Raw genomic sequence first — 27994 nt, forward strand, 5'->3', positions numbered from 1 at the left:
ATAGTAATGTTACTGGGATCACGCAAGGGTGACAAGTCTTGTGAGGTCCTTCAGAGCACCTTGCGAGGACACTGGAAGTGTTTAAAGGCTGAAAAAAAACAGCTTTCAGTTATCAGGAATGAGTTTGAGCAGCTTAAGAGGCTGGCCAGTTGACTTCTCCCCAAACCTAGGATTTTTTCTCTGGCTTAGCCCCCAGACCCTGCCAAGTCTCTTTCTTCCCTAATTATTTATTGGAAAATTCTGTTCCCACTTACCTGGACCATTTTGTGTTTTCAGGACCTGTCCTAACCCCAGCCTGATTTAGGGACTAAGGAAGAATGAGTTGGAAACAATGGGTAGGAGAACTGAATAGAGACCGTCCTCCATGGGACTCTGGAACATAATTTCTAGTACTAACCCCAAACATACAGATGGTTTTGGCTAAAGTCATTCTGACCTGTCCTTTGTGAGAGTGAAAGGGTGCAGAGGGACTAGATGGTTTTTAGGTCCAGATCTTTTCCCTCAAAACATCTCAGCTCTGACCTCTGACAAAGGTCACTGATCTGGGAAACCAGGGGTGTAGCCCTGGCTTCACTAGATACCCACAGCGCACCTATGAGCAAATCACTGCCGAATCACTCCCCTCCGTCACAGTTACCAATCCTGTGAAAAGATGCAATAGGCCGGCAGGTTAAGCACTGTTTCTGCCGTCTCTGTGCACTATAATCCTCCATCTAATTCTTAAACAGTTACATCTCCAGGGTGCAAAAGTTGGGTCACTGTGAATCACCTGGTCAAAACCACTCATTTCACAGGAGACAGAGGCTCAAGAAGCTTCAGTCACTTACACCAAATCACACACACAGTGAGAGGCAGGGCTAGGCCTAGAAACCACGTCTCTTGGCCACGAAAACTCTAAAACTCCCCCACACATGCTAGTCTTTACATCCCACTTAATCCTGACAATTCTCAGAAATGAGACTCAATACCGGGCCCATTTCGCAGACGAAGAAACCGAGACCCACAGTTTCAAAGTCTTGCCCAGCCCCACAGAACGTCGGGGTTACTGCTGGGTAAAGGAACAAGGTCCGCTCCCGGCCGTCCTGGGACCTCACCCTCGAGGAGGCGGCAACGCTGGTGGAAGATGTAGCAGACCTCATCCTTGTATAGGGGATGCTCCTGCAGCGGGGGCAAGCGGCGGAACTTCGGGTGCGTCCAGCCGGGGTCCCAGGGCGGGAAGACTGGTCGTGCCAGCCCGGGCATAAAGTGCATCTTCCCCGCGAAGGTGATGGGCTCCAGTCCAGGAATCTCATACACCCTGTCCAGAGGAGGAGGCTCCGGCTTTCTCGTGGATCGCACGCCCCACTCGTACGCCCCGCGTCTCGGGACCCCGCAGCCCTCAAGGCCGAGCCCCCAAGGGCGAGCCAGCACCCGCCTCGCTGGCCCCGACGCCAACGCCATGCCAATCTGCTCTCAAGACCTCCACCTGGACGCCGCCATCTTCCCGCGCGCAAGGCCTGCTGGGAACGAAAGGGGCCGACCGACAAGGCTCTTTTTACGAGTGGCAGATCCTTTAACCAGTCACCGCCAGGTAACTCTGGCCTTGCCCCACCCCGCAGGCCGTCCACATTTTTTCACAGGTGGAACCCTGCCCACCTTCCCCGGGTGGGAGTGAAACCTGCAAGATCTTTACCTGAGGGAAAGCGCAGGAGGGTAGGTGAGTGGTTGTGGTGAGAGCTGTAATGAGCTAGGAGAGCTTCGGGACTTAAAACTTGAACTCATGACAGCCTTGATTTCTTGCGAGCAATTGGAGCTTGGACAGAGAACTTCTTCTGAGCCTTAAAGTCACTCGGTGTAAAAATAGGGATGTGTCTGTGTGCTCAGTCGAGTCTAACTCTTTGCGACCCCATGGACTGTAGCTGGCCAGGTTCCTCTGTCCATGTAATTTTCCAGGCAAGAATGCTGAAGTGGGTTGCTTCCCTCCGCCTGGGGATCTTCCTGACCGAGGGATCTGTCTCCTGCATTGGCAGGGGGATTCTTTACCACTCCGCCAACTTGGAAGCCTCAAAATAGGGATGGAAATGCCTAAACTAGCTCAGTTGCGCAGCGCACAGAACGTGGTGGGTATCCCGTAAGTTTCCTTCCCTCTCCACCACTTCTGACGTGGAGCCTGAACGTGGCCTTTGCACCACGCTAGGGCCGCTCTGACCTCGCACACTGCCTGCCTCCTCCCCAGCGCCCAAAATGAGTTAATTTCCTCTTTCCTCAAAATGTCCCTTTTCGCCTCCTAGGAGCGGAGCCAGAGCGGCAGAGGGGTACCTTGCTCCTTGCTCAGTAGGTATTTATCAAATGCCTACTGTGTGTCAGGCACTGTTGAGTAGCGGGTTTACACTGGTGAATAAAATGGATGTGCGATGTAGAGCTTACAGTTTAAGTGGGAGATACAGACAGAAAGCAAGTAAACCAAATAGCAATTGCAACACACACACTTATATCCCTTTCCCCCAGTTGTTTGCCTCTTTAGTATTTAACACTGAACATAGCCTATTTTTCATTTTGATCTTAATGACATTCCCACTGGAATGTAAGCTCCATGACTGCAAGGAGCTCCATGAATGAATGCAAGAGTTTTTGTTTCTTCATTGTTGTGAAGTCTGCCTCTAGATCAGTGCTGAGCACATAGTAAATATACATTTAATGACTCAATACATACTAATGTAATGAATAAGCAAATAGGGTACCTGCTAACGCAGGGGTCCTCAACCCCCAGGATAGTCACTCCCCATGAACTTGCATCACTGCCTGAGCTCTGCCTGCTGTCAATTCAGCAGCTGGCATTAGATTCTCATAGGAACATAAACCCTAACCCTAAAGTAAAGGTGGAATATCCTGATTGCCACAAAATAGAAATAAAGAGCACAATAAATCTAATGTGCTCAAATCATCCTGAAACCATCCCCTTTCCCACCCCAGTCTGAGGAAAAATTGACCTCCAGGAAACTGGTCCAAGACAGCTGTGCTAGAAAATGAGAAGGGTGTGGTCAGGGGGTGGCTCTGAGAGGAGGTGACCCTGAAGCAGGGTCTGAGGGTGTGGAGAGTCATCCAGGCAGAAGCAACATGTGTCAAGGCCTGGCTTCTTAGACTCCAAAAGTAGAGGCTGAGAGGAGATGTGAAACTGATCTTTAAAATTCATAACTGACATGGCCAACTTCTCTACTCACTTCCAAAATAGCAGGGAAAATGGAATTAGTAAAATCTAGTAAGCAAATTTAAGGCAAAGATAGATAAATAACTCTCACACTGTACAGGAGTTTACAGTTAATAGAGCTCCTTCTGTTAACTTAGCTCACTTTATTTCTCCCAAATCTTTTGGGAGTAAGAAATCAGCATATAGAGGAAACCAGCTCTCATTCACTTTTAATACAAACCTGGTACATAACATGTAAGAAGAATGGGTTGAACTGATGTGACACCATTCTTGTCTGGAAGCTCTGTGAAGGTAGAGCCAATGTTTTATTAACCTCTGCTGTATCTCAGCCCCAAGCTCTATGCCTGGCTCCCAGATCTTTGTGAACTGAGCACTCACCACTTGCCTGAGCCTTCCGTCTGCCAGGCTTGTGCTTGGTGGTAGAATGCAGAAAGAATAAGATACCACACTTGCCCTCAAGAGGGTCTTAGCCTGCTGAACCTTCCTGAAATCACTGAACCAGCAGTAGAAGGTTTTCTTTCCTCTAAAGAGAAACCTTTCCTTTACAAGAGAGATTTGTGGCACATACAGGAACTGCCCTTCTAAAATTGATGATAGTAAGTGGTAAGAGAATTGGGGCAAGTTCTGACCAGGAAGAATGTTGGGCACCAGGCAAGAAGGCTGAATTGTGTGTAGTAGGCAGTGGGGGGCTGTTGAAGGTTGTGAAGCAGGGGACAGGTGTGGTCAGAGCTGGTGGCAGGTGTGCTGATGGATAGTGTTGGGGGAAACTGGAAGCACATCGTTTGGGCCCATAGAAAACTCTAGTGTAAATGGATGTGGGAAGCGGAAAAAATGGGAAAGATCGTAAAAGTTAAGACTCCTGGGAAGTGATTGGTAACCAAGAAACAGTATTTCCATGTCCTCTGGCAGGCTTAGTGGTTTGCTCCTGGCTTTTCCACAGACTTGGCCCACACCTTGATTCTAGCATTTTATGCACCCATGAAGCTACTGCCCTAGGGAGGCTCCAGGGGGCCCATAAAATTCAATGGCAGTTTGGCAAGGTGGGTGTGCCAGCCCAGCCCACTGGAAATTGGAGATGAAGACACTCCTCTGCCCTACAGAGGCATGAAATCTAGGGAGAAAGAGTATCCTAGAGTCTTAAGAGACCAGGTATATGCACTAACCTTGCCACTTCTGGCTTCCTGGCCGCAGTTTTCTCCATTGTGGAATAAGGAAGGCATAGCCTCCTTACCTATGGCTGCCGGGAGCAGAGTGAGACAGTGCAAAGTGCTTGGGACAGAGTGGCCCAGTAAGTGACCTGTGTTCTTTTCCCAGGTATTATCTGTTTAGTGTCTGACTCCTCCAGGCCAGGAGCTCCTCCAGGACATGGACGAGTGTCATTCATCTCTGTCCCAGCACCTCATTCAGCAGCCCCTGCCCAGTAAGTGTCGAATGAATGGGAGGATAGCAAAAACTGGAGCTTTTAGTCGTAATTGCATTTTAAGTAATGTTCTGTGACATCAGATTTCCCCTAAGTTCTGTTCTCAGACAAGAGGGGGAGAAGACCCCCCCTTTACTTTGATTTGCCTGTGGGATTTTAAATGAATAGTTTCCTTGCAAGTGAAATGACACTCTATTTCTATATGAACTGTAGAGTTCCACATATAAATACAGAAAACCTTGATAAATCCCAAACTGCCCTCACAGAAATATCTCAAAATAAATCATAACCATTTAAATTTTCCTCCCTGGTCTGTCTTTCAAAATTTACCTAATGGCCCTGAAACCAAGTTCCTTTCCTTCCTTTCTTCCTTTCATATAACATGCATATTTTAAAATATACATTGTGCCTCTTCATAAAATGAATAAAAAGCAGGTCTCTGCCCTCAAGCAGTTCACAATCTCAGAAGAGAAAGACATGTAAACTTGTAAGTTCTGAACAGTGTGAAATGCTATAGGGTGGAGATTCATTCACTGGAAGAGCATTTATTGAGCACCTACCATGACCAGGGCTGGACCAAGCGCTGTGAGTGCTGCAGGAAGCCAGGCAGGCCTCGGCAGAGGCTCCAGCCTGCTCTCTACCAGCCCATCCCTTCCTTGCTGTCCATTGCCCGGAGCTCCATCTCTAGATTCAGGTTCCTAGACCTGCTTAATCCAAACGGAGCTAGATTTTGCCCTTGGATGCCCCACAGGCATTCAGCGTACCTCTTAGTGAACTTACCATTTCCCTCCCTTCCTCTTTCCTCTAAAACTCAACTCTGTTTGGACCCACTATCCACCCAAGGATCCAAGCGTCATACCTGGATGTCCCTTTAGCCCTCTCTCCCCCTCACCTGCTCACCTCACATCTGTCAGTCTCTGTGTTCTGTTAATTCCTGCTTCAGGATTTCCCTAATTGTCCACTCTCCTCTCATCTTCTCTGAAACTGTCCTGGTCTAGATCAATTCTCACCTGGACCATCATGACCTTCTTCTCCTGTGTTCCTGTTATTGAAGAACAATATGTTCTGAGACCAGACAGAGCAGAGTTCAAGTCCCAGTGCCATCATTTATGGAACTTTGTGATGTGGGTAGGGCTTCCCAGGTGGCGCTAGTGGTAAAGAACCTGCCTGCCAATGCAGAGGGCGCAAGAGATGCAGGTTCGATCCCTGGGTCAGGATGATCCCCTGGAGGAGGGCACATCAACCCATTCCAGTATTCTTGCCTGGAGAATCCCATGGACAGAGGAGCCTGGCGGGCTACAGTCCATAGGGTTACAAAGAGTTGGACATGACCGAAGTGACTTAGCATGCATGCGTGTGACCCTGGGTAAGTTATTAAACCTCTTCAGACTCCAGTTTGCCCATCCATAAAATGGCACCTCCAGGACTGGCCTTGTTGTAAAGATTAAATAAAATGCAGCAATTTGGTAGATGACTCGCCAACAATACTGAGTGAAGGAAACTAGGCACAGAAGAATACATTTCATACGATACTATTGTTATTGTTTAGTCGCTAAGTCATGACCAACTCTTTTGTGACCCCATGGACTATAGCCCACCAGGCTCCTCTGTCCCTGGGATTCTCCAGGCAAGAATACTGGAATGGGTTGCCATTTCTTTCTTCTCGATGCAGGGATTCAACCCGAGTCTCCTGCTTGGCAGGCAGATTCTTTACCACTGACCACCTGAGAAGCTGTTCATATAAAGATAAAAACTAAGCAAATCTGATAAATTGTGGATAGAACTGCAAACAAAGGTGGCACAAGTATAGAAAAGCAAGGGAACCGATAGTGGTTATGGGCACAGAGGTGTGATCAGAAGGGACACAAATGCATGACTTCTGGGATGCCAGCAAGATTCTTTTTACTTGAGTGAGTGGTGGTTACAAAATGGCTCTTTTATAACAATTGTTAAATTGTACATAAATGTTTTACTTCATCATTTAAAATATTTTAAAAGTTCAGTGAAATTTTCTATGTAATCTTTTTTTTAACTTTTGCTTTTATGCTTTATGCTTTTTTTTTAACTTTTGCTTTTATGTTCATCAGCTTTTATAGCTGATGAACACTGTTGCGAGATTTTCTTTGTAATCTTGATCCAGCACTCAGAGCATGGGAAGAGGTCAAGAAACTGTGGTTGCCTGTTGGGATTGTGGTTGCCTGTTGGGATTATTGTGCCTGTCTGCCTCCCTCCCTGCAGACAGCAGACCCCAGGACTGATTCATCCATGTGCTCACACGGAGCTTGGCACCTGCCGGCCCCAGGGAGAACCAGTGGAACAGAGGTGCCCAGAGAGTAACCACACGTGTTCCCTCCTCCAGGCTGGCAAGGGAGCAGGGCCTGGGCCTGCTCTGGGAAGAGTATCTGATCAAGCCCCACTGATGATGGACCAGGGGGAGGAAGGTGACGAAGAGGAAGCCTGGCTGCAGCTTCGACCGGTGGAGCCTTTGCCCTCGCAGTGCTGTGGCAGTGGCTGCTCGCCCTGTGTGTTCGACATCTACCAGCGAGACCTGGCAAGGTGGGAGGCTGCCCGAGCCAGCAAGGACAGGAGCCTGCTGAGTAGGGAAGAGACACAGGTAAGGGGGGGGGGTGCTCCTCAGACACGAGGGCCAGGTGTCGGCATCTTCCTGACCTCAGCCCTGTATGGTGTACCTGCTCAAGGGAGCTTCCTCTGACTCTGCAGCAGAGAGAAAAGAGTGGGCCTAATGAAGCAGACTGACCCAGGTTCAAAGCCTGGCCTTGAGTTGGTGAGTGGGGGATGGGGTGGTATAGTGAGGGAAGGTCCCAGGAATGAATTGGGTGGGTGCATTTTCAGGGGAACAGGATCTGTGAGTTGGGGCAGTCAGAGAAGACTTCCTGGAAGAGGTCTGCGGGGTGGATGGAATATTAAGGGCAATGGGCTGAGACTTAGAAGACATGAATTTGAACCCCTGCTCATGGTGGTGACTTTATACAAACAAGTCATTACCACTTGGGCCTCAGTTTCCCCACATGTAAAATAAGGGTATTGGATTAGGTCATCTTTAAGGTCCCATCAGTTTCTAAATCTGCATACTGGGTTTTAGCAGGTTTCAAGGATAGGTGGGTTTTCCATACATTGGAAATGAGTGTTCTGGATGGAGGACACAGCTTGAGCAAATAAAGACTTACAGGTTGGAATCCACAAGGTGTTCTTGTGGGGAACACAGAAAGGTCTGACACTGGATGCTTGGGAGGTAAAATGAGACTCAGGACTCATCCACAGGCACTAGAGTGTCCAACTAAGGACCTTGTGCTTTATCCTGGGGCTGAGAGGAACCATGCCAGGCTTCAGAGCAGGGTGCCCTTGACATAAAGTGCTCCGGCATTCTTAGAGCCTGAAAGGGAAGGAAGGTGGGACTGCACTATTATACAGAAAACTTGTCAACCACAGTAGCCTCTCCTTGCAGGGAGGATGCTCATGGAGGCTTGCCTGTCTCTTGAGTTTCAGGTTCTAGCTGGTGAATCTTTTCCTGTTGCAGAGCTGCCCTTCCAAGCTGAGCCCAGAGACCTTCCTGGCCTTCCTCATCAGTGCTGTGGACAGGCTCACCGAGGACACCTACCTTGTCCGGTTTGCACTACCCGGGAACAGCCAGCTTGGCCTGCGGCCTGGCCAGCACCTCATTCTACGGTACACTCAGGTAGTGGGAGGACCTCATCCTACGGTACACTCAGGTGGTGGGAGCACCTCATCCTACGGTACACTCAGGTGGTGGGAGCACCTCATCCTACGGTACACTCAGGTAGTGGGAGGACCTCATCCCATGGTACACTCAGGTGGTGGGAGCACCTCATCCTACAGTACACTTAGGTAGTGGGAGGACTTCATCCTATGGTACGCTCAGGTGGTGGGAGCACCTCATCCTATGGTACACTCAGGTGGTGGGAGCACCTCATCCTACGGTATGCTCAGGTGGTGGGAGCACCTCATCCTACAGTACGCTCAGGTGGTGGGAGCACCTCATCCTACGGTACACACAGGTAGTGGGAGGACCTCATCCTATGGTATACTCAGGTAGTGGGAGGACCTCATCCTATGGTATACTCAGGTAGTGGGAGGACCTCATCCTATGGTATACTCAGGTGGTGGGAGCACCTCATCCTACGGTACACTCAGGTGGTGGGAGCACCTCATCCTACGGTACGCTCAGGTGGTGGGAGCACCTCATCCTACAGTACGCTCAGGTGGTGGGAGCACCTCATCCTACGGTACACACAGGTAGTGGGAGGACCTCATCCTATGGTATACTCAGGTAGTGGGAGGACCTCATCCTATGGTATACTCAGGTAATGGGAGCACCTCATCCTACAGTACACTCAGGTAATGGGAGGACCCCATCCTATGGTACACTCAGGTAGTGAGAGGACCCCATCCTACCCTACACTCAGGTAATAGGAGGACCCCATCCTACGCTACACTCAGGTAGTAGGAGGACCCCATCCTACAGTACACTCGGGTAGTGGGAGGACCCAGGCTTTGCAGCCCTACTCTGCCATTTGTTAGCAGTGTGGCCCAGGGCAACTTGGTTAACCTTCCTAAAGCCTCCATTTGTCATCTTCAGAGTAAACACTGATACATGACTTAGAGGGCTCTTGGAATTGGCCTAGATAATGTATTTTCATGATAAATAACAACAACAAACACTTTTTTCATACAGTTTATGCTCATATGTATGAGCTTATTTATTGTTCACAAAATCCTGTGTGGTAGGCACCGTTATCATACCAGAGAGGAAACTGAAGTCAGAGAGGTTTAATAACTTCCCCAAGATCACACAGTTGGCAGATGTTGGAGCTAGGGTTTGAAAGCAAACAGTGTGGCTCCAGAGCTTGTGGCATTAACCTCATACAATTAGCACCAGTTGATAGAAAGGAGACTGACATTGAAAATAAGAGACTTGCCCAGTATCACACAGCTAACAAGGATTCAAGCCCAGACAGCCTGCCTCCTGAATTACAGCCTTCACTCCTCTGCACTTCCTTCTTTCTCCCAGCTTAATTTTGTCTTCTCATCCCACCTCGATCCCCACCTCCACCTACCCAGGGACAAGACTCTTTGGGACCTCCAGGTGGAGGCATCTAGCAGGCAGTCAGCTCTCTAGGCCTGACGCTCAGCAGAGAGATCTGAGCTGCAGGCGTGGATCTGGGAAGCATCCAGGTGTATCGTTATACCTAGATGGCATTTGGGAGCATGCGGGACATGGAAAGAAGGAAGGAGTTAGGACTGAACCCTGGCAACTCCACCATTTACAGTGTTGGCAAGAGGAGGTAAAGCCAGCAAAGGAGACAGAAGATGTAGCCAGGAAGGAAACCAGGAGAGAGTGTATTACTTATCACACTCTGGTCACTTGCCTCACACAGACCCCTGGTGTTTGTATACAGCTCATTCTGGCCTGTGGCCTGGCTGGCCAGTCCTTAAAAGTCACTGTTCCTTTAGGAGCCACAGGACAGGTCAGAGCCCAAGAAACCCTCCATCCATAAGTCAGGGATGCCCAGAACTGCCTGCTTCTGGTCTGGTCCCTCTCCACTGTCTCTGTCACTCTCAGGACACCCACGTCCCTCCTCACTCAGACCCCTTCTGGTGCTCCACAGCACCTCCCCAGCAACACGCCAACCCACAGCCCCAGCTCCCTTGCCCACCAAGTTCTCAGCTGCCCACCCCCATGCTTGCCCCTCTCACCAGTTCCTGGCTTGCCCTACATTAAACTACCTCTAAGCTTTTGCCCCTGGAGGAGGGCATGGCAACTCACTCTCATATTCTTGCCTGGAGAATCCCCATGGACAGAGGAGCCTGGTGGGCTACCGTCCATGGGGTGGCAAAGAGTTGGATATGCCTGAGTGCATAAGCACAGCACAGCACAGGCTTTTGCCTAGGTTCTTCCCTTTACTTCCTGTCCCCATTTTCACGTGTTAGTGGCTGGCTCATCCTTTAAAACCCAGCTCAGGGAGGGCTTCTGAGGCTCCCCAGATGAGAGTGCCTGTGACTTACCTCTGTCATAGCAAATGTCACAGTGCTCTTTGCATCCGAGCCAGGCCATATGTGCCTTGTTCTGTAAGCATTTATTGAATGTTTCTGCCCAACTTTTGATACATTAGGATGAGCCTTTTTAATCTTTGCATACCTTGGAGAAGAAAATTTTGTACATGGTAGGGTTCAAGAAAGGGGTGCTTGGGTGCTCCCGGGAAGCTCTGAGGAGTAGTGGCAAGGAACCTGCCTCTGAGGCAGACGGAGCTACAGTTGATTCTAGCTGTGTGACCTCAGGCAGGTGGCATCCCTTCTCTAAGCCTTGGTTTCTTCATTTTGGTTATTGTTTGCAATAAATGAGGTACTGCCTGTAATATACTTGGTGCATCATAGGCACTTAATACAACATGTCTGCATGATTATCCTTCTGGCCCCCTTGTTGATAATACTGGAGTGGATTCATGCATCAGGTCAAACTTTGGATGAGGGCACCTTTGAGGATCCTTTCTAATTCCAATGCTCCTGGCATGTGGTAGTATTTGCTAAATGTTAAACACTTGTCAAACATAGCTGTTTTTATCTTGATCATGCTATGGTCGGGGAGAGATCAGGAAAAACCTCAGTGATGTCCTAAAACAGCTCACATCATCAGTGTGCTTTTTGAAGCACCTTTCCATCTGTAATCCCAATGGAACCACATAGCAGGAGCATGGGTGATTGTCCCCATTTTACAGAAGGAGCAACTGAAGGTTTAAGTGACCTGCCCAGGGTCTCATAGCCAGCACGCAGTCGTAGGGGAGCCCAGTACGCTTGTCTTCTGCTCCACCGTGCCTGCCCGTCAGTGAGGGCTGCTGGGATGACTGGGCCCCTAGCTTCACTTTCACCAGCCTGGCACAGGTTAGGTACTCTAAGGATTTGTTGAATGACTGGCTGAATGCCTGACCAAGTGCATCTCTTTCCCAGAGGGACAGTAGATGACTTAGAAATTCAGAGAGCCTATACGCCCATCAGCCCTGCCAATGCAGAAGGATACTTCGAAGTTTTAATCAAGGTAAGTCAACTCACACGGTTGTTCTAAGAGCCAAGGACTGGACCTCCATTTGCCAACTTGGTCAGGGTTGGGCACTTCCCTTTGATGTGGGAAAAGCCAGGATTCACGTGGGAGGAAGCTGGCTGGAGGGAAGAGCAAGGACAATGAGGGTGGCCTTTTCTAATCTCCTTTCCTAGGAAAAAGGGGCTGCTGCATCATCAACAGAGGCATGTTCCTGATAGATTTTATGGACAAAAGGCTTGGGCTGAGAAGAGTAAAGCTCTTCCTCCTCACCATCTTACTACTGATGGAGCGTGAGCACTGAGCCAGGGAAAGGGGAACCAAGTCATGGGCTCCTTCTGTATGCTGGGCACAGGCATCCAGGGGGAGTCAGACCCAGTGCCCACCGTCTGATGGGGCCAGATTAGGACACTGCAAGGTGGTAGATGCAGCAGGCCCCAGCCCAGCTCAGGGCACCTGGGGCTGCAGGGAAAGCGGGCTGGGCTTCCTCGAGGAAGCTGTGTGTGTGAGCTCTGTGTTAAGCTCAAGATTGGGAAGGAAGCTCTGAGTGCTGAGCAGTGTGTATATACAGCAGCCAAGGGGGCATGATTTGGGGAACTTCCAGTCATTCGTCTTGGAACAGAGCGGGTGCGCAGGCAAAAGATGGGACATGGAGTACCTCGGGGACCAAGCTAACTGAAATTACCTTATAGAAGGAGTTGGCAAGGGCCGGGGCATTTGAGTTGGGCCTTGAAGAAGGAGTACAGATTAGAGGTGGTGTTCCAGGGCTGGATAACCAAAGGCGGGGAGAGGTGAAATAGAGCAGGGTCTGGTGGGATCTATACTCAGTCTGAGTGGTGGAGGGAGACATGCTTGTAGGGGCAGCCAAGGTGGGCTGGGCAGTTGGTAGAGATGAGATGAACAAAATGGGCTGGATGCAAAATGCCCCAGAGACCCAAGGAGTAGGCAATAAATGTATAAGAAGTCATGGGCGGGTCATGGTGGAGAGATCTGACAGAATGTGGTCCACTGGAGAAGGGAATGGCAAACCACTTCAGTATTCTTGCCTTGAGAACCCCCATGAACAGTATGAAAAGGCAAAAAGATTAACTCCCCAGGTCAGTAGGTGCCCAATATGCTACTGGAGATCAGTGGAGAAATAACTTCAGAAAGAATGAAGGGATGGAGCCAAAGCAAAAAGAATACCCAGCTGTGGATGTGACTGGTGATAGAAGCAAGGTCCGATGCTGTAAAGAGCAATATTGCATAGGAACCTGGAATGTCAGGTCCATGAATCAAGGCAAATTGGAAGTGGTCAAACAAGAGATGGCAAGAGTGAATGTCGACATTCTAGGAATCAGCAAACTGAAATGGACTGGAATGGGTGAATTTAACTCAAATGACCATTATATCTACTACTGCGGGCAGGAATCCCTCAGAAGAAATGGAGTAGCCATCATGGTCAACAAAAGAGTCCGAAATGCAGTACTCGGATGCAATCTCAAAAACGACAGAATGATCTCTGTTCGTTTCCAAGGCAAACCATTCAATATCACAGTAATCCAAGTCTATGCCCCAACCAGTAACGCTGAAGAAGCTGAAGTTGAACGGTTCTATGAAGTCCTACAAGACCTTTTAGAACTAACACCCAAAAAAGATGTCCTGTTCATTATAGGGGACTGGAATGCAAAAGTAGGAAGTCAAGAAACACCTGGAGTAATAGGCAAATTTGGCCTTGGAATACGGAATGAAGCAGGGCAAAGACTAATAGAGTTTTGCCAAGAAAACGCACTGGTCATAACAAACACCCTCTTCCAACAACACAAGAGAAGACTCTACACATGGACATCACCAGATGGTCAACACCGAAATCAGATTGATTATATTCTTTGCAGCCAAAGATGGAGAAGCTCTATACAGTCAGCAAAAACAAGACCAGGAGCTGACTGTGGCTCAGACCATGAACTCCTTATTGCCAAATTCAGACTTAAATTGAAGAAAGTAGGGAAAACCACTAGACCATTCAGGTATGACCTAAATCAAATCCCTTATGATTATACAGTGGAAATGAGAAATAGATTTAAGGGCCTAGATCTGATAGATAGAGTGCCTGATGAACTATGGAATGAGGTTTGTGACATTGTACAGGAGACAGGGATCAAGACCATCCCCATGGAAAAGAAATGCAAAAAAGCAAAATGGCTGTCTGGGGAGGCCTTACAAATAGCTGTGAAAAGAAGAGAAGTGAAAAGCAAAGGAGAAAAGGAAAGATATAAACATCTGAATGCAGAGTTCCAAAGAATAGCAAGAAGAGATAAGAAAGCCTTCTTCAGCGATCAATGCAAAGAAATAGAGGAAAACAACAGAATGGGAAAGACTAGAGATCTCTTCAAGAAAATCAGAGATACCAAAGGAACATTTCATGCAAAGATGAGCTCGATAAAGGACAGAAATGGTATGGACCTAACAGAAGCAGAAGATATTAAGAGGTGGCAAGAATACACAGAAGAACTGTACAAAAAAGATCTTCACGACCCAGATAATCACGATGGTGTGATCACTGACCTAGAGCCAGACATCCTGAAATGTGAAGTCAAGTGGGCCTTAGAAAGCATCACTACGAACAAAGCTAGTGGAGGTGATAGAATTCCAGTTGAGCTATTCCAAATCCTGAAAGATGATGCTGTGGAAGTGCTGTACTCAATATGCCAGCAAATTTGGAAAACTCAGCAGTGGCCACAGGACTGGAAAAGGTCCGTTTTCATTCCAATCCCAAAGAAAGGCACTGCCAAAGAATGCTCAAACTACCGCACAATTGCACTCATCTCACACGCTAGTAAAGTAATACTCAAAATTCTCCAAGCCAGGCTTCAGCAATACGTGAACTGTGAACGTCCTGATGTTCAAGCTGGTTTTAGAAAAGGCAGAGAAACTAGAGATCAAATTGCCAACATCCGCTGGATCATGGAAAAAGCAAGAGAATTCCAGAAAAACATCTATTTCTGCTTTATTGACTATGCCAAAGCCTTTGACTGTGTGGATCACAATAAACTGTGGGAAATTCTGAAAGAGATGGGAATACCAGACCACCTGATTTGCCTCTTGAGAAATTTGTATGCAGGTCAGGAAGCAACAGTTAGAACTGGACATGGAACAACAGACTGGTTCCAAATAGGAAAAGGAGTTCGTCAAGGCTGTATATTGTCACCCTGTTTATTTAACTTATATGCAGAGTACATCATGAGAAATGCTGGACTGGAAGAAACACAAGCTGGAATCAAGATTGCCGGGAGAAATAGCAATCACCTCAGATATGCAGATGACACCACCCTTATGGCAGAAAGTGAAGAGGAACTAAAAAGCCTCTTGATGAAAGTGAAAATGGAGAGTGAAAAAGTTGGCTTAAAGCTCAACATTCAGAAAACGAAGATCATGGCATCTGGTCCCATCACTTCATGGGAATTAGGTGGGGAAACAGTGGAAGCAGTGTCAGACTTTATGTTTCTGGGCTCCAAAATCACTGCAGATGGTGACTGCAGCCATGAAATTAAAAGACGCTTGCTCCTTGGAAGGAAAGTTATGACCAACCTAGATAGCATATTCATATTCTGTCAAAAGCAGAGACATTACTTTGCCAACAAAGGTTTGTCTAGTCAAGGCTATGGTTTTTCCTGTGGTCATGTATAGATGTGAGAGTTGGACTGTGAAGAAGGCTGAGTGCCGAAGAATTGATGCTTTTGAAGTGTGGTGTTGGAGAAGACTCTTGAGAGTCCCTTGGACTGCAAGGAGATCCAACCAGTCCATTCTGAAGGAGATCAGCCCTGGGATTTCTTTGGAGGGAATGATGCTAAAGCTGAAACTCCAGTACTTTGGCCACCTCATGCGAAGAGTTGACTCATTGGAAAAGACTCTGATGGTGGGAGGGATTGGGGGCAGGAGGAGAAGGGGACGACAGAGGATGAGATGGCTGGATGGCATCACTGACTCGATGGATGTGAGTCTGGGTGAACTCCGGGGGTTGGTGATGGACAGGGAGGCCTGGCGTGCTGCGATTCATGGGGTCGCAAAGAGTCGGACACAACTGAGCGACTGATCTGATCTGATCTGATATGAAATTGCTGACACGCTAACGTTTTTGACTTATGGAACCAGCAGTTTCACATGAGTCGGCCTAATACATAGCTCTAGATCTTTTCCCAAACAGAATCCTCAAGATAGGTGTTCACATCCTTTGTCTCCCTTATAGGACAGAAATTACCCCCCTCTCATTGACAAGTAAACTGAGACCTCAGGAGAGCCTGAGGCTCCCCCGGTAGAAGAAGTGCAAGTGGTGGGTAAGCCCTGGCCTCCTGATTCCAAGTCCCCAGCACCATCTATGGCTCCCGCCTTCCCCGCCTGCCTTCAGAGCTCGAGTATTTATTCCCTCAAACATAAGCTTGGATGGGATCCCTTCTCCACGCAACTGTTTGTCTGGGAGATTCCACAAATCCTCTCCAAATGGCCCACTTCCCCAAGCTGCTTGTCTGGGTGTGTTTCTATTGAAAGGATAAGCCTAGAGACAGTACTTCAGGGCAGCTGGATCACTCCCAGCTGCAAGGCTGATTTTCTCCTTCGTTTACCGGAAAGCCTCTCTTCAGAGAGATGCTTAATTATCCCTAAGCCGCTGGCTGAAGAACTGGAAATGTCTTGGCAAATTGGGAAGGCAGGCGGGTTTTCTAAGGTTTACACTCCCTTGTAGATAGGAAGGGGGAACTCCCATTTCTCAGGCACCTTCTGGGCTCCAGGTACTGCCTCTAGCTCTTTAATTACCTCATTTCAACCTTGTAACCACCCTGCAGAGTAGATCATATTCTCCCCACTTTGCAGATGAAGAAACTAAAGCTCAGAGAGATGATATTGTCCCAAGGCCCCTTGGGTAATATGATCCCAAATGGAAGAACAAGTCCAGTGTCAGTTCTGTTAAACAGATGTGTTTTGAGGGTTTACCCTGTGCCAGGCTCTGTGTGAGTGCCAGAAGCACAGAAAAATCCTTCCTTTCTCCTTGAGTTCTCTCTGTGCCATAGGGCTTCTAAGGCCACCCCTGGGGCTGTGCCTCCGTAGGACCAGGGCCACAAAACAAGGGATAGGCTGAAATGTATCTTTCAGCAAGTTAGAAAAACTGTAGCCTCCTCCCCAGACCTCTTCCAGGTCAGCCAAGGACGTTCTTTGCTTTATGCATTTGGTGCCCAAGGAAGGCAGCGATGGTACCAGAAGTGGCTGCGAGTGTTTAAAAGCAAGTCTGGTGACCAAAGCCCAGTCTCTCCTTCAGGCCTGGTTATAATTTCTCCAAACACTCTTCCAGTCCTCTCTCCCAGTGCTCCCCTGACCCTACTCTATCGTGTCCACTTGCTGTTCCTAGAACATGACCTGGGCTGTCCTACCCCTGAGCATACCACACCTGATGCCCAGAATCCTTTGTGCCCGTCTGCTCCCATCTCCAGTGAGTCTGATCCTACCCAGTCGTTAAGGTCCAGCCCCACTGCTTCCTTCTCCAGGAAGCTCTCCTCAGTCCCGCTGCACTGGAAGTGACTGCACCTCCTCAGGCATTAGGTAGTCTCTACCTTGTGTATGTCTGAGACTTAGGTCCCTCTTAGACTGTGAGCTCCTTAAGCTTAGGAGGGCCTGATCTGGGTTACTGATTTGTTCATTCAGATGTTAAAGTCCTTTCCATGATTCAGGCACTGGCTGCTTTCATGGAGCTTAAGGTCCAGCTGTCTTCCCTGCAGCCCCAGCATAGTGCCCAGCACAGAGTGGGTGGGCACCCAGCAAGTGCATACTGCCCTTCTCCCGTGGAGGAATCCCCTCCACAACCTTCACTTTTTCCTCCAGCCAGGAGACAGTATAGGGATATGCAGAGATTGCAAGTGAGTGGCTCACAAACTGCCTCTAGCCTACAAATATATTTCATTTTGGCCTGTATAGTGTTTTAAAATTTTGAATTAATTGCTAACATTTCAAGAATGGGAAAATTTTCTTAAAAATATGGATTTCCTGCCCCTCTTAGAAAGTCAGAAGATCTGGCATCACTGGCCCTGTGGACTGTGGACTGGAATTTGCAAAGTGGCTTCTTCCTTTAGAAAGAGTATTCGCTCACCAATTTACCTTAGTCTCCACCACTCACTCTTGTCTGCCTGATGCTGAGACTGTTAGGTGCCATTAATTGTCTCTTCCCTGATTCTTCACTCAGTTGTGTTACCCGTGTGGCCCCTGGTTATTTGGTTTGAGACCTCTGTAGTTAGGGCCGACAGTCATACAGATTCTCATCCTGGTCTTACCATTTACCTTCTGTGTAAGGTTCTGGGCCTCATCTGAAAACGGGGGCTGACAGTACTAACTTCGTGGATGATTAGAAGGATTAAATGAGACAACACGTGTAAAGTACTGAGCTTGCGGCTGCCGTGGCGTGTATTGGCGGAGCGTGCCCGTCCACTGAGGTCTCCCTTTGTTTGCTTCCAGTGCTACCAGACTGGGCTGATGTCCCGGTATGTCAAGTCCTGGAAAGCAGGAGACACAGCTTTCTGGAGAGGACCCTTCGGCGGCTTCTTCTATAAACCAAACCAGGTCAGTGCCCATGCTGTATCCTCAGGAGACCCCTGCCAGCTTAGCCTCCAGGACTGTGGTTCTCATGTTTCAAGCCATATAATCTCGCTGTGCCATTCTTCTTGAGCCCAGACCTAATGCCAAGAGTATACTTGGGGCTGGACATGGGAGGAGATGGGATAGGTACTAAGAGACAAAACTGCCTATGTCCCAGAACCATCCATGCCTGAACATTGCTTGGAAAAATTCAGACTAAGTTTGGCATGTAGGGCCCGTACACCAGCTGACTCTCGGATCTCTTTCCAGTTTCACGGGCCATTTACAAGACTATGGAGACCACTCCCTAAGTACACCTTGTGACTTGCTGCTGGGAAGTCCCCTGCCTCCCAGGCCAAGGGTTCTTCCCCTCATCTTCATGGCATGTTCAAGTCCTCCCCTGACACTCCTAGGAAAAAGCAGTCGTTTCTCATCAAATGGTGCATATAAGAAAACAGTTTGACAGTGTGTGCTGGGGACTTGGGACTTCCTTGTGCCTTAGTTTGCAAAGAATCTGCCTGCAATACAAGAGACCACCTGCAATGCAGGAGACCTGGGTTCGATCCTTGGATCAGGAAGATCCCTTCGAGAAGGAAATGGCAAACCACTCGGTATTCCTGCCTGGGAAGTCCCGTGGACAAAGGAGCCTGGTGGGTCACAGTCCATGGGGTTGCAAAGAGGTGGACTCGACTGAACAATTAAACCACCACTGGGAGTCTTAGGAATCTTCACATCCTTGACCCAGTGCTTCCACTTCTGAAGTGTGTCCTATGGAAAGAATCCAAATGCTGCCTCTTGCACATGTTCATTGCAGCGTATTTATAATAGCGAGAAATTGGAGACAGCTGAACATCCAACAACAGAGCAATTATGTACACTGGGTTACAGGCACTTGATAGACTACTATCCTGGATTTTAAAATTATGTTTATAAATGATGTTGATGCTTATGCTGTAAGGTCATGACCAATACTAAGTAAAATACTGAATACACAACAAGCTAGGAAACTTAAGTTAGATTATACAGAAAAAGTATTTTTTTTTTAAAAAAGCAATAAAATGTTAGCAGCTCTAGTTGGTGGAATTATGGGTGATTTTTATTTTCTTCATTATATTTTCCAAATTACCCACAATGAGTACCTATTACCTTTATAATGAGGAAAACAAAGCAAAACAAATGGAAAAGAATGAATCATTCTTCCTCTCTATTCTTTTATTTTTAATTGAAGTATAATTGATTTACAGTGTTGTGATAGCTTCAGGTATACAGCAGAGTGATTCAGTTATATATACACACACACACATACATTCTTTTTCAGATTCTTTTCCCTTATAGGTTATTACAAAATATTAAGTACAGTTTCCTGTGCTCTACAGTAGGTCGCTATTGGTTATCTAGTTTATGGCTGCTGCTAAGTCGCTTCAGTGTCTGACTCTGTGCGACCCCATGGACTGCAGCCCACCAGGCTCCTCCGTCCATGGGATTTTCCAGGCAAGAGTACTGGAGTGGGTGGCCATTGCCTTCTCCTTTATATATGGCAGTGTATATGTTAATTCCAAACTCCTACTTCATCCCTCGTCTCTTTTCCTCCTTGGTAACCATAAGTTTGTTTTCCTTTTTGGCCATGCCACGTGGCATGCAGATCCCAGTTCCCCCACCAGGGATCAAACTTGCGTCCCTGCACTTGAAGTGCAGACTCTTAACCACTGGACCCCCAGGGAAGTCCCCACGAGTTTGTTTGCTATGTCTGTGTGTCCATTCTTTTTGTGTAATTTAAAAATAGCTTTTACTGGTATTCTCCTTATTACAAATGTAGTATCTGTTCATTACCCCCCAAAATCTGCAGATATAAAGAAGCTAAAAGAAGAAATAAAGAATACCTGCAGGCCATCTTCCCAGACATAACAGTCTTGGCATCCACAGACCCCTCGGGAAAGCCCCACACTTGCTGTCTGGGAGGGCACAGGGCCAGGCTGTGAAGGAAAGGACATGGCGTCTCACGCACCAACGTTTGGCTGCTGAGACTGTGGCTGAGACTTTGCTCTGCTCCTGTGAGGGTGCCAGGGTGCAGGCCAGTCTTGCCACTCTGCAGCCAGCTTCATGGCAGGTGGCTCACGTCAGCCCTGAGACTGGCGTGTTAGCATCTGTCTTGCATTTGTTCCACAGACATTCATAGGGGTTCACCCGGGGCCAGGCCAGTGCTGGACCCTGGAGGCCCGGAGATGGGTCAGATGAGCCCTCCTCCAGACGCTCCCAGTCTGATGGGAGACGGGCGCACAGATTGATGATAACAACACAGGGTGAGGAGGGTGTGCAGAAGGCTGTGGGAACACCTGCTCGTGGCTCAAGGGAGGCTCCCCAGAGGAGAGCCTGAGCAATGAGGGGAGAAAGAGGTGACACATGGCAGCCTCCGTGACTGGAGGCTGGGGGAATCGGAGCACAGGCCAGGATGACGGGCCAGCAGTAGGGCTCAGTGAGGGGCAGAAATCTAACTGCATTGGGTCCCAGGCTCCGTACCAGGCCCTTGTCATCTCTTTAATCCTCATGCCAGTTCTGAGATAGGTGCTCTTCTGCAGAGGTCTATTTTTTTTTTTAAACCAGTGAAGAAACCAAGGCTCTGAGAAGTGAAAGAACTTGCCCAGATCATAGGGCTGAGGGTTTATCCCGAGATCTGCATGGCTCCTGGTAGTCCAAGAAGCATTCCATGCAGTAGTGTGGTGTGCGGTGGCTATCGCTAAAGCTAGAGGAAACTCGGACTGTACTCACAGAGACCTACAAAGCATAGAGGTGAACACCTCACTGTGCGGGTCAGGCACTAACCTGCACAGCACTGATCTTAAAGAGACCTAGAGCCAGGAAACAGGTTTGGAGAGGGGGAGTTGGTGGAACAGGGGCCCCTTGGGAGCTCACTTTTATTGCTTGGCTCTCTGGGCCAGCACTGTGCCAGGCACTGAGGTATAGTATCTCATTTAGTCTAGAGAAGAGCAGGCTCAGGGTCCAAGCCAGGGCCCTCAGATCTCTGCAAGGTGGCCCTGCGGCAGAGGAAGCAGCCCAGAGGGCAGGGCCGGGATAGGGGTGGTGGGCAAAGCTTTGGTTGGAGCAGGTTTCAGGTCACTGAGATGAGAAGCCCTCCCTGGCAAGGGGAGTCAGCTTGTAATACAGCAGACTTCTTAGGAAGTAGTGGGCTTGTTGCTCAGTCGCCAAGTCGTGTCTGACTTTTGCGACCCCACGGACTGCAGCCAGGCTTTCCTGAGCCTCACCATCTCCCAGAGTTTGCCAAAATTCATGTCCATTGAATCAGTGATGCCATCCAACCATCTCATCCTTTGTCACCCTCTTCTCCTTCTGCCTTTAATCTTTCCCAGCATCAGGGTCTTTTCCAATGAGTCAGCTCTTCGCATCAGGTGGCTGAAGGATTAGAGCTTCAGCATCCGTCCTTCCAATGAGTATTCAGAGTTGATTTCCTTTAAGATTGATCCAGTGGGCTGCCTATCAGCAGAAGTGTGTAAGCAGAGTCCCTTGGGGATGCTTTAGAAGGCAGCCAGCCATTTGTAGGATGGCTGCACCACTGCTTTTCCTTGCAGCCTCCGGATTCCATGATTTCTGTTCCATAGGCCTCACAAGCTGTAGCTCACAGGCACGGAGGGTTCCCTGGAGGGGGTAGAGAGGGAAGCTCAGATGGGCAGGACACCCCAGAAGGACAGTACCATCCAGTTCAAGCACGCCCAGGAAAAGGCCCCATTGTTGGTAGGTGGGGTAAGACCCCTTCCCAACCCAGCCCTGTCATGTACTGTCTTGTTGCCCAGTACGGGGAGCTCCTCATGCTGGCTGCTGGCACCGGCCTGGCCCCCATGGTGCCCATCCTCCAGAGCATCACAGACAATGCAGAGGACGAGACCTTCATCACCCTGGTCGGCTGCTTCAAGACCTTTGAGGGCATCTACCTGAAAACCTTCCTCCAGGAGCAGGCCCGTTTCTGGAATGTCCGCACCTTCTTTGTCCTCAGCCAGGTGAGCCCAGGGGATGACTTCCGTCCCTGATGGAGACTCTGCTGCCCCCTTGCACCCCTCCCGAGGGCCCGCTGTGGGCTCTCTCACCCGTGCCATAATAATCATTCTTGCCACTGGTGGCAGCCATAGCATGTGCCTGTGTTATCATGTTCGTCATGCAGATGAGGAAGCTGACGCTCAGAGGTGAAGGCACCAGCTTGTGCCATGCTGCCAGACGGGGTGAGGCCAGGATCTGAGCCCAAGGCTGTCTGCTTCCAGAGCACCAGCTCTCACCCAGCGTGCTTTGCTGCCTGCCATCCACCCTCCGGCATCCTGCGTTGTGTGGGCAAGGGGCCTGGTGGTGGAAGCAGTGGGCCAGGCACAGACGTCCTCTGGCTGTCATGGCTGATTGAGGCAGGGACATATTTCTAGGTTACCAGTCTCTCAGTGCTCCACCCAGTGCCAGGCACGGAGGAGGCACTCACCCTGTCAACAGCTGGTGGAGTAAACTAGATCCGAGTTCATGGCATTTGTTAGAGTCTTTTCCACATCCCTTTTCCGTGCAAGCCCCAGCCACTCTAGCTAGAAATGGCTTTGCTTCCTGAGCCCTCTTCCCTTTGGTTCCCTGTCCCGCCGTTCATTCAAGGGACCCCTCCGGGCCCTCCCTTCAGGGCCACGGCTTGGGGGTGGGGGATGTCTTGCCTCTTACCTCAAGCTAGGCCTTCAGGTGTCTTTGTTTGTGTGCCTTCCCCTAGTCTGTAGCTTCATTTCTCTTTCCTGCACACCCTGGGTTGGGGTCCCCTGCTGGTGTCTCCCCTCCGTTCTCTTGCTCAGGGTCAGCCTCGTTGCCCTGTACTTAGAGTGTCCCTAAAGACTTCCGTGATCCTTGACATTGTGGGTGGGAGGCTGTCAGGAAACCAGAGATCCTGAGGTCCCCAGGAGCCAGAGTCCACAGGCCTGTCTATCAGGAGGAATGCTCAGTGGCCTTATCACCCAGGATGTCATGCTTGGTGAGCGTGAGCAGCGACAGCCATGCCCAAGGTCAGAGATGGAGCAAAGGGCTAGTGGACAGCCAAGGGGAGAGGGGTGAGGGAAGGGCCAGTCCTGCTTAAAAATGAAGATGCCCTGTTCCTGGCCTCCAGGGGCTCACCTGTATATGTGGAGGCAGCCACAGAGACGGCTGACAAGGGCTTCCCTTCATCGAGCACTTTCTCTGTGCCTGGCACTGTTCTAAGCACTGTATGTGTATTAACTCATATAGCCCCCACCAAAATCTTTGGAGGCTTGTACTGCCATCGTGGCCTTTTAATGAATGTGGAAACCGAGGCACAGAGAGGTTAAGAACCTTGCCCAAGGTAACACAGCAAGTTGGTGGAGAAGCCATGGTTTTATTGCTTGCTGGTATAAAACAGCATAGGGAGAGGTGCTGTGGAGTGTGTTCAGGGTGCTGGCAGCAAGCAGAGAGGGCTTCACAGAGCAGATGGCATTTGAGCCTGGGCTTGAGGGCAGAGTTAAAGTTCACCAGCAATACGGGACCTCCTACCTTGGGCCAGGGTTTTGATGATGCCGGTGCCCTGGGGTTGGGCAGGCGAGTGGGCTGGCTGTCAATAGCAAGGGCAGGTGGGGGAGGATGGAGTGAGAGGCACCTCCTCCCTGTCCATGCTCCCTCCACTCCAGTTGCTGCCTGGGCCATAGTGACAGCATCGTCAAGGGTCTCCCTGTTCAGGCCACTTCTTGCCTATTTGTCTTTGATCCTGTCTCTGGAAGGTCAGCTCTGACCACATCGCTGCCCCGCTTCCTGCCCTTCCCTGGCTCCCCACGGCTCTCAGGACTGTGTGCCAGCCCTCTGCAGCCTCGCACCCTGGCCCTCCTCCATCCACTGCACGCTGCATTTGGCGTCACTGGTCTGCCTGTGGTCGCGAGTGCTCCATGCTTTTCTGCCTTTGCTCATGCTGTTCCCCCACAGGGAGCACTTTTTCCCACTTCTTAAGCTAACGCCCACTCGTCCCTCACATCTCTCTGCAGAGGTGTAATTCCATCCTGGGAGCTTCCCTGAGCCTCCCGGCTGGTGTAGATGTTTCTGCTGTCACGGCCCAGGCTCTCCTTCACCCACCCCGCTGCATCTTCATTGTTGAGGGTCCCCCTCCCGACTTGAGCAGCAACCAGACCCCATGTATCTCTTGGTGTACAGTCAGGGTGAGCCGCACTGCATGAACTGGTCAGGGAGGAAGGGGGGATTGGGCAGTGGGAAGGAGGGGCAAGGCCAGTGGGCCCTGCTGGTTCCTGCCCTCGAGGGGGCCTGTTGGGCAGGTCAGAGCACAAAGGGCACACGAGAAGATGCAGATCATCAGAGAGGATCCACTGTGAGCAGCACAGCACTGTCCTCAGAGGCCCTCGGGGTCTGATGGGCTCTGAGTGCACCTGGGATTCTAGGCCTGCTCTCATGGAGCCTCTTTCAGGGTTTCTCAATCACCCTGTGCTCATCACTCATCACAGTAGCTCAGAGAGGTCATGGTCACTCACCAGAAATTGGTGGCAAAGCTTGCATTCCAACCGCAACAGTGCTGTCTCCATCCTGTCTCGCAGCTTGGCTCTAGGAATGAGAGGTTCACCTCAATAGTATCTGCAGAGGTGACAGCCCTATTCTGCTGGGGGTTTATTTGTTTTGGATGCTGGTTACATGGCTTCTTCTCTTTTGTCAAAATTCTCCAAACTGTCAATACGTATACAATATATGACATATGTATACATACGTTATACTTCAAGAAAATGTTTACTTAAAATAAATTTTTCCAAGTCAGCTGGTAGTGGAGATTTTCTTTTGTAACCTTGGGGATGAAAGTCACAAGCTAAGGCTAGAGGAGCAGCACGAGAAAGAGCCTGGGGCTTCATACATCCCCAGAATACTTCTCTAGCCTTCCCGTGTGAGAGAAATAAACCCCTCTCTTGGTTAAGGCAGCCTGGGATCACTGATACACAGCCAGATGAGGCCAGGAGCCCTGTCTGCCTGGAGCAGCTGTCCTGTCCCCATTGCCTAGCACAGGGCCGGGCACAGTCCACTCAGTGAGTTCAGTTGCTCAGTCGTGTCCGACTCTTTGTGACCCCATGGACTGCAGCACCCCAGGCTTCCCTGTCCATCACCAACTCCCAGAGCTTGCTCAAACTCATGTCCATCAAGTCCACTCAGTAGACATTGGTTAACTCAACAAGTGAATTGAAGACTTAAATGCACATAAGTTATGCTCTGAGAGTGATGGTGATAAATAATCTTGTAAAGATGCTGGGAGACCCACAGTCGCGGTGAGAAAACATTCCCCCCAGAGTGTCGGGGACAGCAGCCCCTTGGAGGCCGTGGAAATGATGGGACCCACGGTCTGATCCCACTGCTGCCCCACCTCATCGTGTGTCCCAGGGACATCCCTCCTCCTCCCTGTGCCTCAACTGTGCCTACTGGCCCACAGACTTCTGTGAGGGTGACCTGAGTCCCTGTGGAAGGAAGTACCTGGCCTGTGGTGGGGCTGGGAGAAGCTTGCTTCCCCCCATCCCCTCTGGCTCAGGTTCCTCATTTGGCAGAGAGGAGCTGACTGTGTAAACTCTGAGGACGCCCAGGAATCACCCCCACTGTCTCTCATCCGCCCAGGAGAACTCCCTGGAGCAGCTTCCCTGGAGTTACCGCGACAGGACCCGCTTTGGCCGCCTGGACCGGGACCTGCTTGAAGAGCTGGTCGGCTCCTGTCGGAGAAAGCCATTCGCCCTGGTCTGTGGATCAGCTGAGTTTACCAAGGACATGGCTGGGTACTTGCTGCACGCAGGCCTGGCTGAGGACTCCTACTTCCTCTTCTAGGCCTGGCCTTGCTTCTAAAGCTCAGGCTTGGGGCCCGGCACTGGGAAGCAGGAAGGAGCACAGACTGGAATCCGAAGACATGAATGGGAGACTGCTGTTGGTGCTCCAGGTGACCTGGGACAAATATCTTTGCCTCTGCAGACCTCCGTTTCTCATCCATCCCACGAGGTCACTGACGCTCCAACAGGCATCCTGCTGGGAGGATAGAGGATGGGGCTGTAGGAGTCCTGAACAGGAAAGTATACAGTGGGCAGTCAGGGAGGACTTCCTGGAAGGAGCCAGGTCCTGGCTGAGTAGGAATTGGCAGGAGAAGGACTGGGAGGGGCTTTTCTGATTCCTCAGCCAAAGCCTACTTTCCCTGGAGTCTGTGTATCTCTTGTGGCCTCCGGGCCATCTCAGAGGATGTGCTCACCGACTGTTTAGGGAATGACCGCAGGGGAGGCTGGAGGAAGAACTTGCTGTCTGGGCCTCTAGTGCTGTGAGCCTGACACAATGAAGGTCGAGGCTTCTTTGACCTGACCACATCTCAGAGCAAGGTGGGACCCTAGTCTACCTTTCTTTTGGCCCCAGGCCTTTCCTGCTACACAGGGCTTCCCTCCCAGTCTCCCTTTCCTGGATGGAGAGCCCAGCCCAGAGTCCTTTCCCTGGCAAAAGAGGTACGGAAGGAAGCTAATGCCCCTCCCTCCTGCAGGCAGCCAGCTCAGGCAGCCAGCTCAGCCCGCGCCTGCAGCTCAGCACCCTGGTGACGGTTGCTATGGAGATCTAAAGATAGAGCAGGAGTCGGGAGACCTGGGTCCCTCTCCCTGCTCTGCCCATTGAGCTGCTGCTGTTCCCACCCCTCCACACGCCACCCGCTCCATCCTGCACGGGGGATGCCCTCCCCAGGGAACCCAGTGCCCCTGGGCAGCACACTGCAGTTAATGAATTCTGCTTTTTTGCAGCCTGTGCTCCTGTCTGCTGCACCAGCTCCGGCTGGCTACAGGCAGTCCCAGAACTGGAATATTCAGCCATGGAATCTCGGAATCAAAGGACCATAAAATCGTAGAGTTAGAATTTTGCAGTCATAAAATCACAGTCCTCATCACATGAGTGTGTGCGTGCTAAGTCACTTCAGTCTTGTCTGACTCTTTGCCCGCCAGGCTCCTCTATCCCTGGAATTCTGTGGGCAAGAATAGTAGAATGGGTTGCCGTACCCTCCTCCAGGGGATCTTCCTGACCCAGGGCTTGAACCCACCCATACCACCTACATTGGCAGGCAAATTCTTTACCACTAGCACCACCTCGGAAGCCCAGTCCTCATCGTATCAGAGGTTAAAGCTCAGGACTCCAGAAAGTATCTCATCTATCAGACTCATTGTATCAATGCAGAAACCAGGGCCCAGAGAGGCCATGTGATCTGACCAATATAAAACAGTTCACGGCGGGGCCAGTGTCAGAAGCCAGATTTATAATGTCAGCCCTGTCCACAGATTCTGTACCAGTGATTTTTTAGACTAGACTCTTTAGGATAGCATAGTTCCTGGCATGGCAGCCGTGAAGGAATGGCAGCTGGGTGGAATCCCCAGGACCCCCTCCAACCAGAGCAGTTCTGTTTTTATCCCATTTATATCTTGGGGCTTGGAGTCATTTTCATTTGTGAAATAGAGTTTTCCTGCACTGCCCAAAAAGTTGCAACAAAACTCTGTGCTGTGCCATGTTCAGTAAATAAGGACAGGCCATCGTGGGGTGGTCCCAAAGGTTTCAAACCAAGTTTCACAGACAGCATTCCATGGTCAAATAGATGTGGGGAATACAGCCTGTGGCCTTTGCCAGCAATTATGTGCATATAAGCATGTGAGCATAATAAAGGATCTGAAAAGTCCAGTGGTGAAGAAAGGTTTTTCGTTTT

At 49.8% G+C, this 27994-nt stretch overlaps 1 protein-coding gene across 8 annotated transcripts; it reads left to right on the forward strand.

Moving 5' to 3' along the window:
- The first annotated feature begins 667 nt into the window (after nucleotides 1–667).
- On the forward strand, nucleotides 668–27967 carry LOC133244548 (NADH-cytochrome b5 reductase-like). Of its 8 annotated transcripts, none has more exons than XM_061411848.1 (8): nucleotides 669–1692; nucleotides 6967–7221; nucleotides 8146–8294; nucleotides 11592–11679; nucleotides 18154–18258; nucleotides 22080–22283; nucleotides 25903–26019; nucleotides 26107–27967. In XM_061411848.1, the coding sequence occupies exons 1-8, from the start codon at nucleotides 1153–1155 to the stop codon at nucleotides 26122–26124; spliced, it is 1476 nt and encodes a 491-aa protein (XP_061267832.1). In that variant the 5' UTR covers nucleotides 669–1152; the 3' UTR covers nucleotides 26125–27967. The 8 variants fall into 8 exon arrangements, with proteins under 8 accessions (XP_061267833.1, XP_061267832.1, XP_061267831.1 ...); XM_061411852.1 differs by adding an exon at nucleotides 4502–4607 and having other exon boundaries at nucleotides 1610–1692; nucleotides 25903–27967; XM_061411851.1 differs by adding an exon at nucleotides 4502–4607 and having other exon boundaries at nucleotides 1615–1696; nucleotides 25903–27967.
- Nucleotides 27968–27994: the final 27 nt, after the last annotated feature.

This window comes from Bos javanicus, chromosome 3 (assembly GCF_032452875.1).
Source record: "Bos javanicus breed banteng chromosome 3, ARS-OSU_banteng_1.0, whole genome shotgun sequence".
In the NCBI taxonomy this organism is placed as follows: domain Eukaryota; kingdom Metazoa; phylum Chordata; class Mammalia; order Artiodactyla; family Bovidae; genus Bos; species Bos javanicus.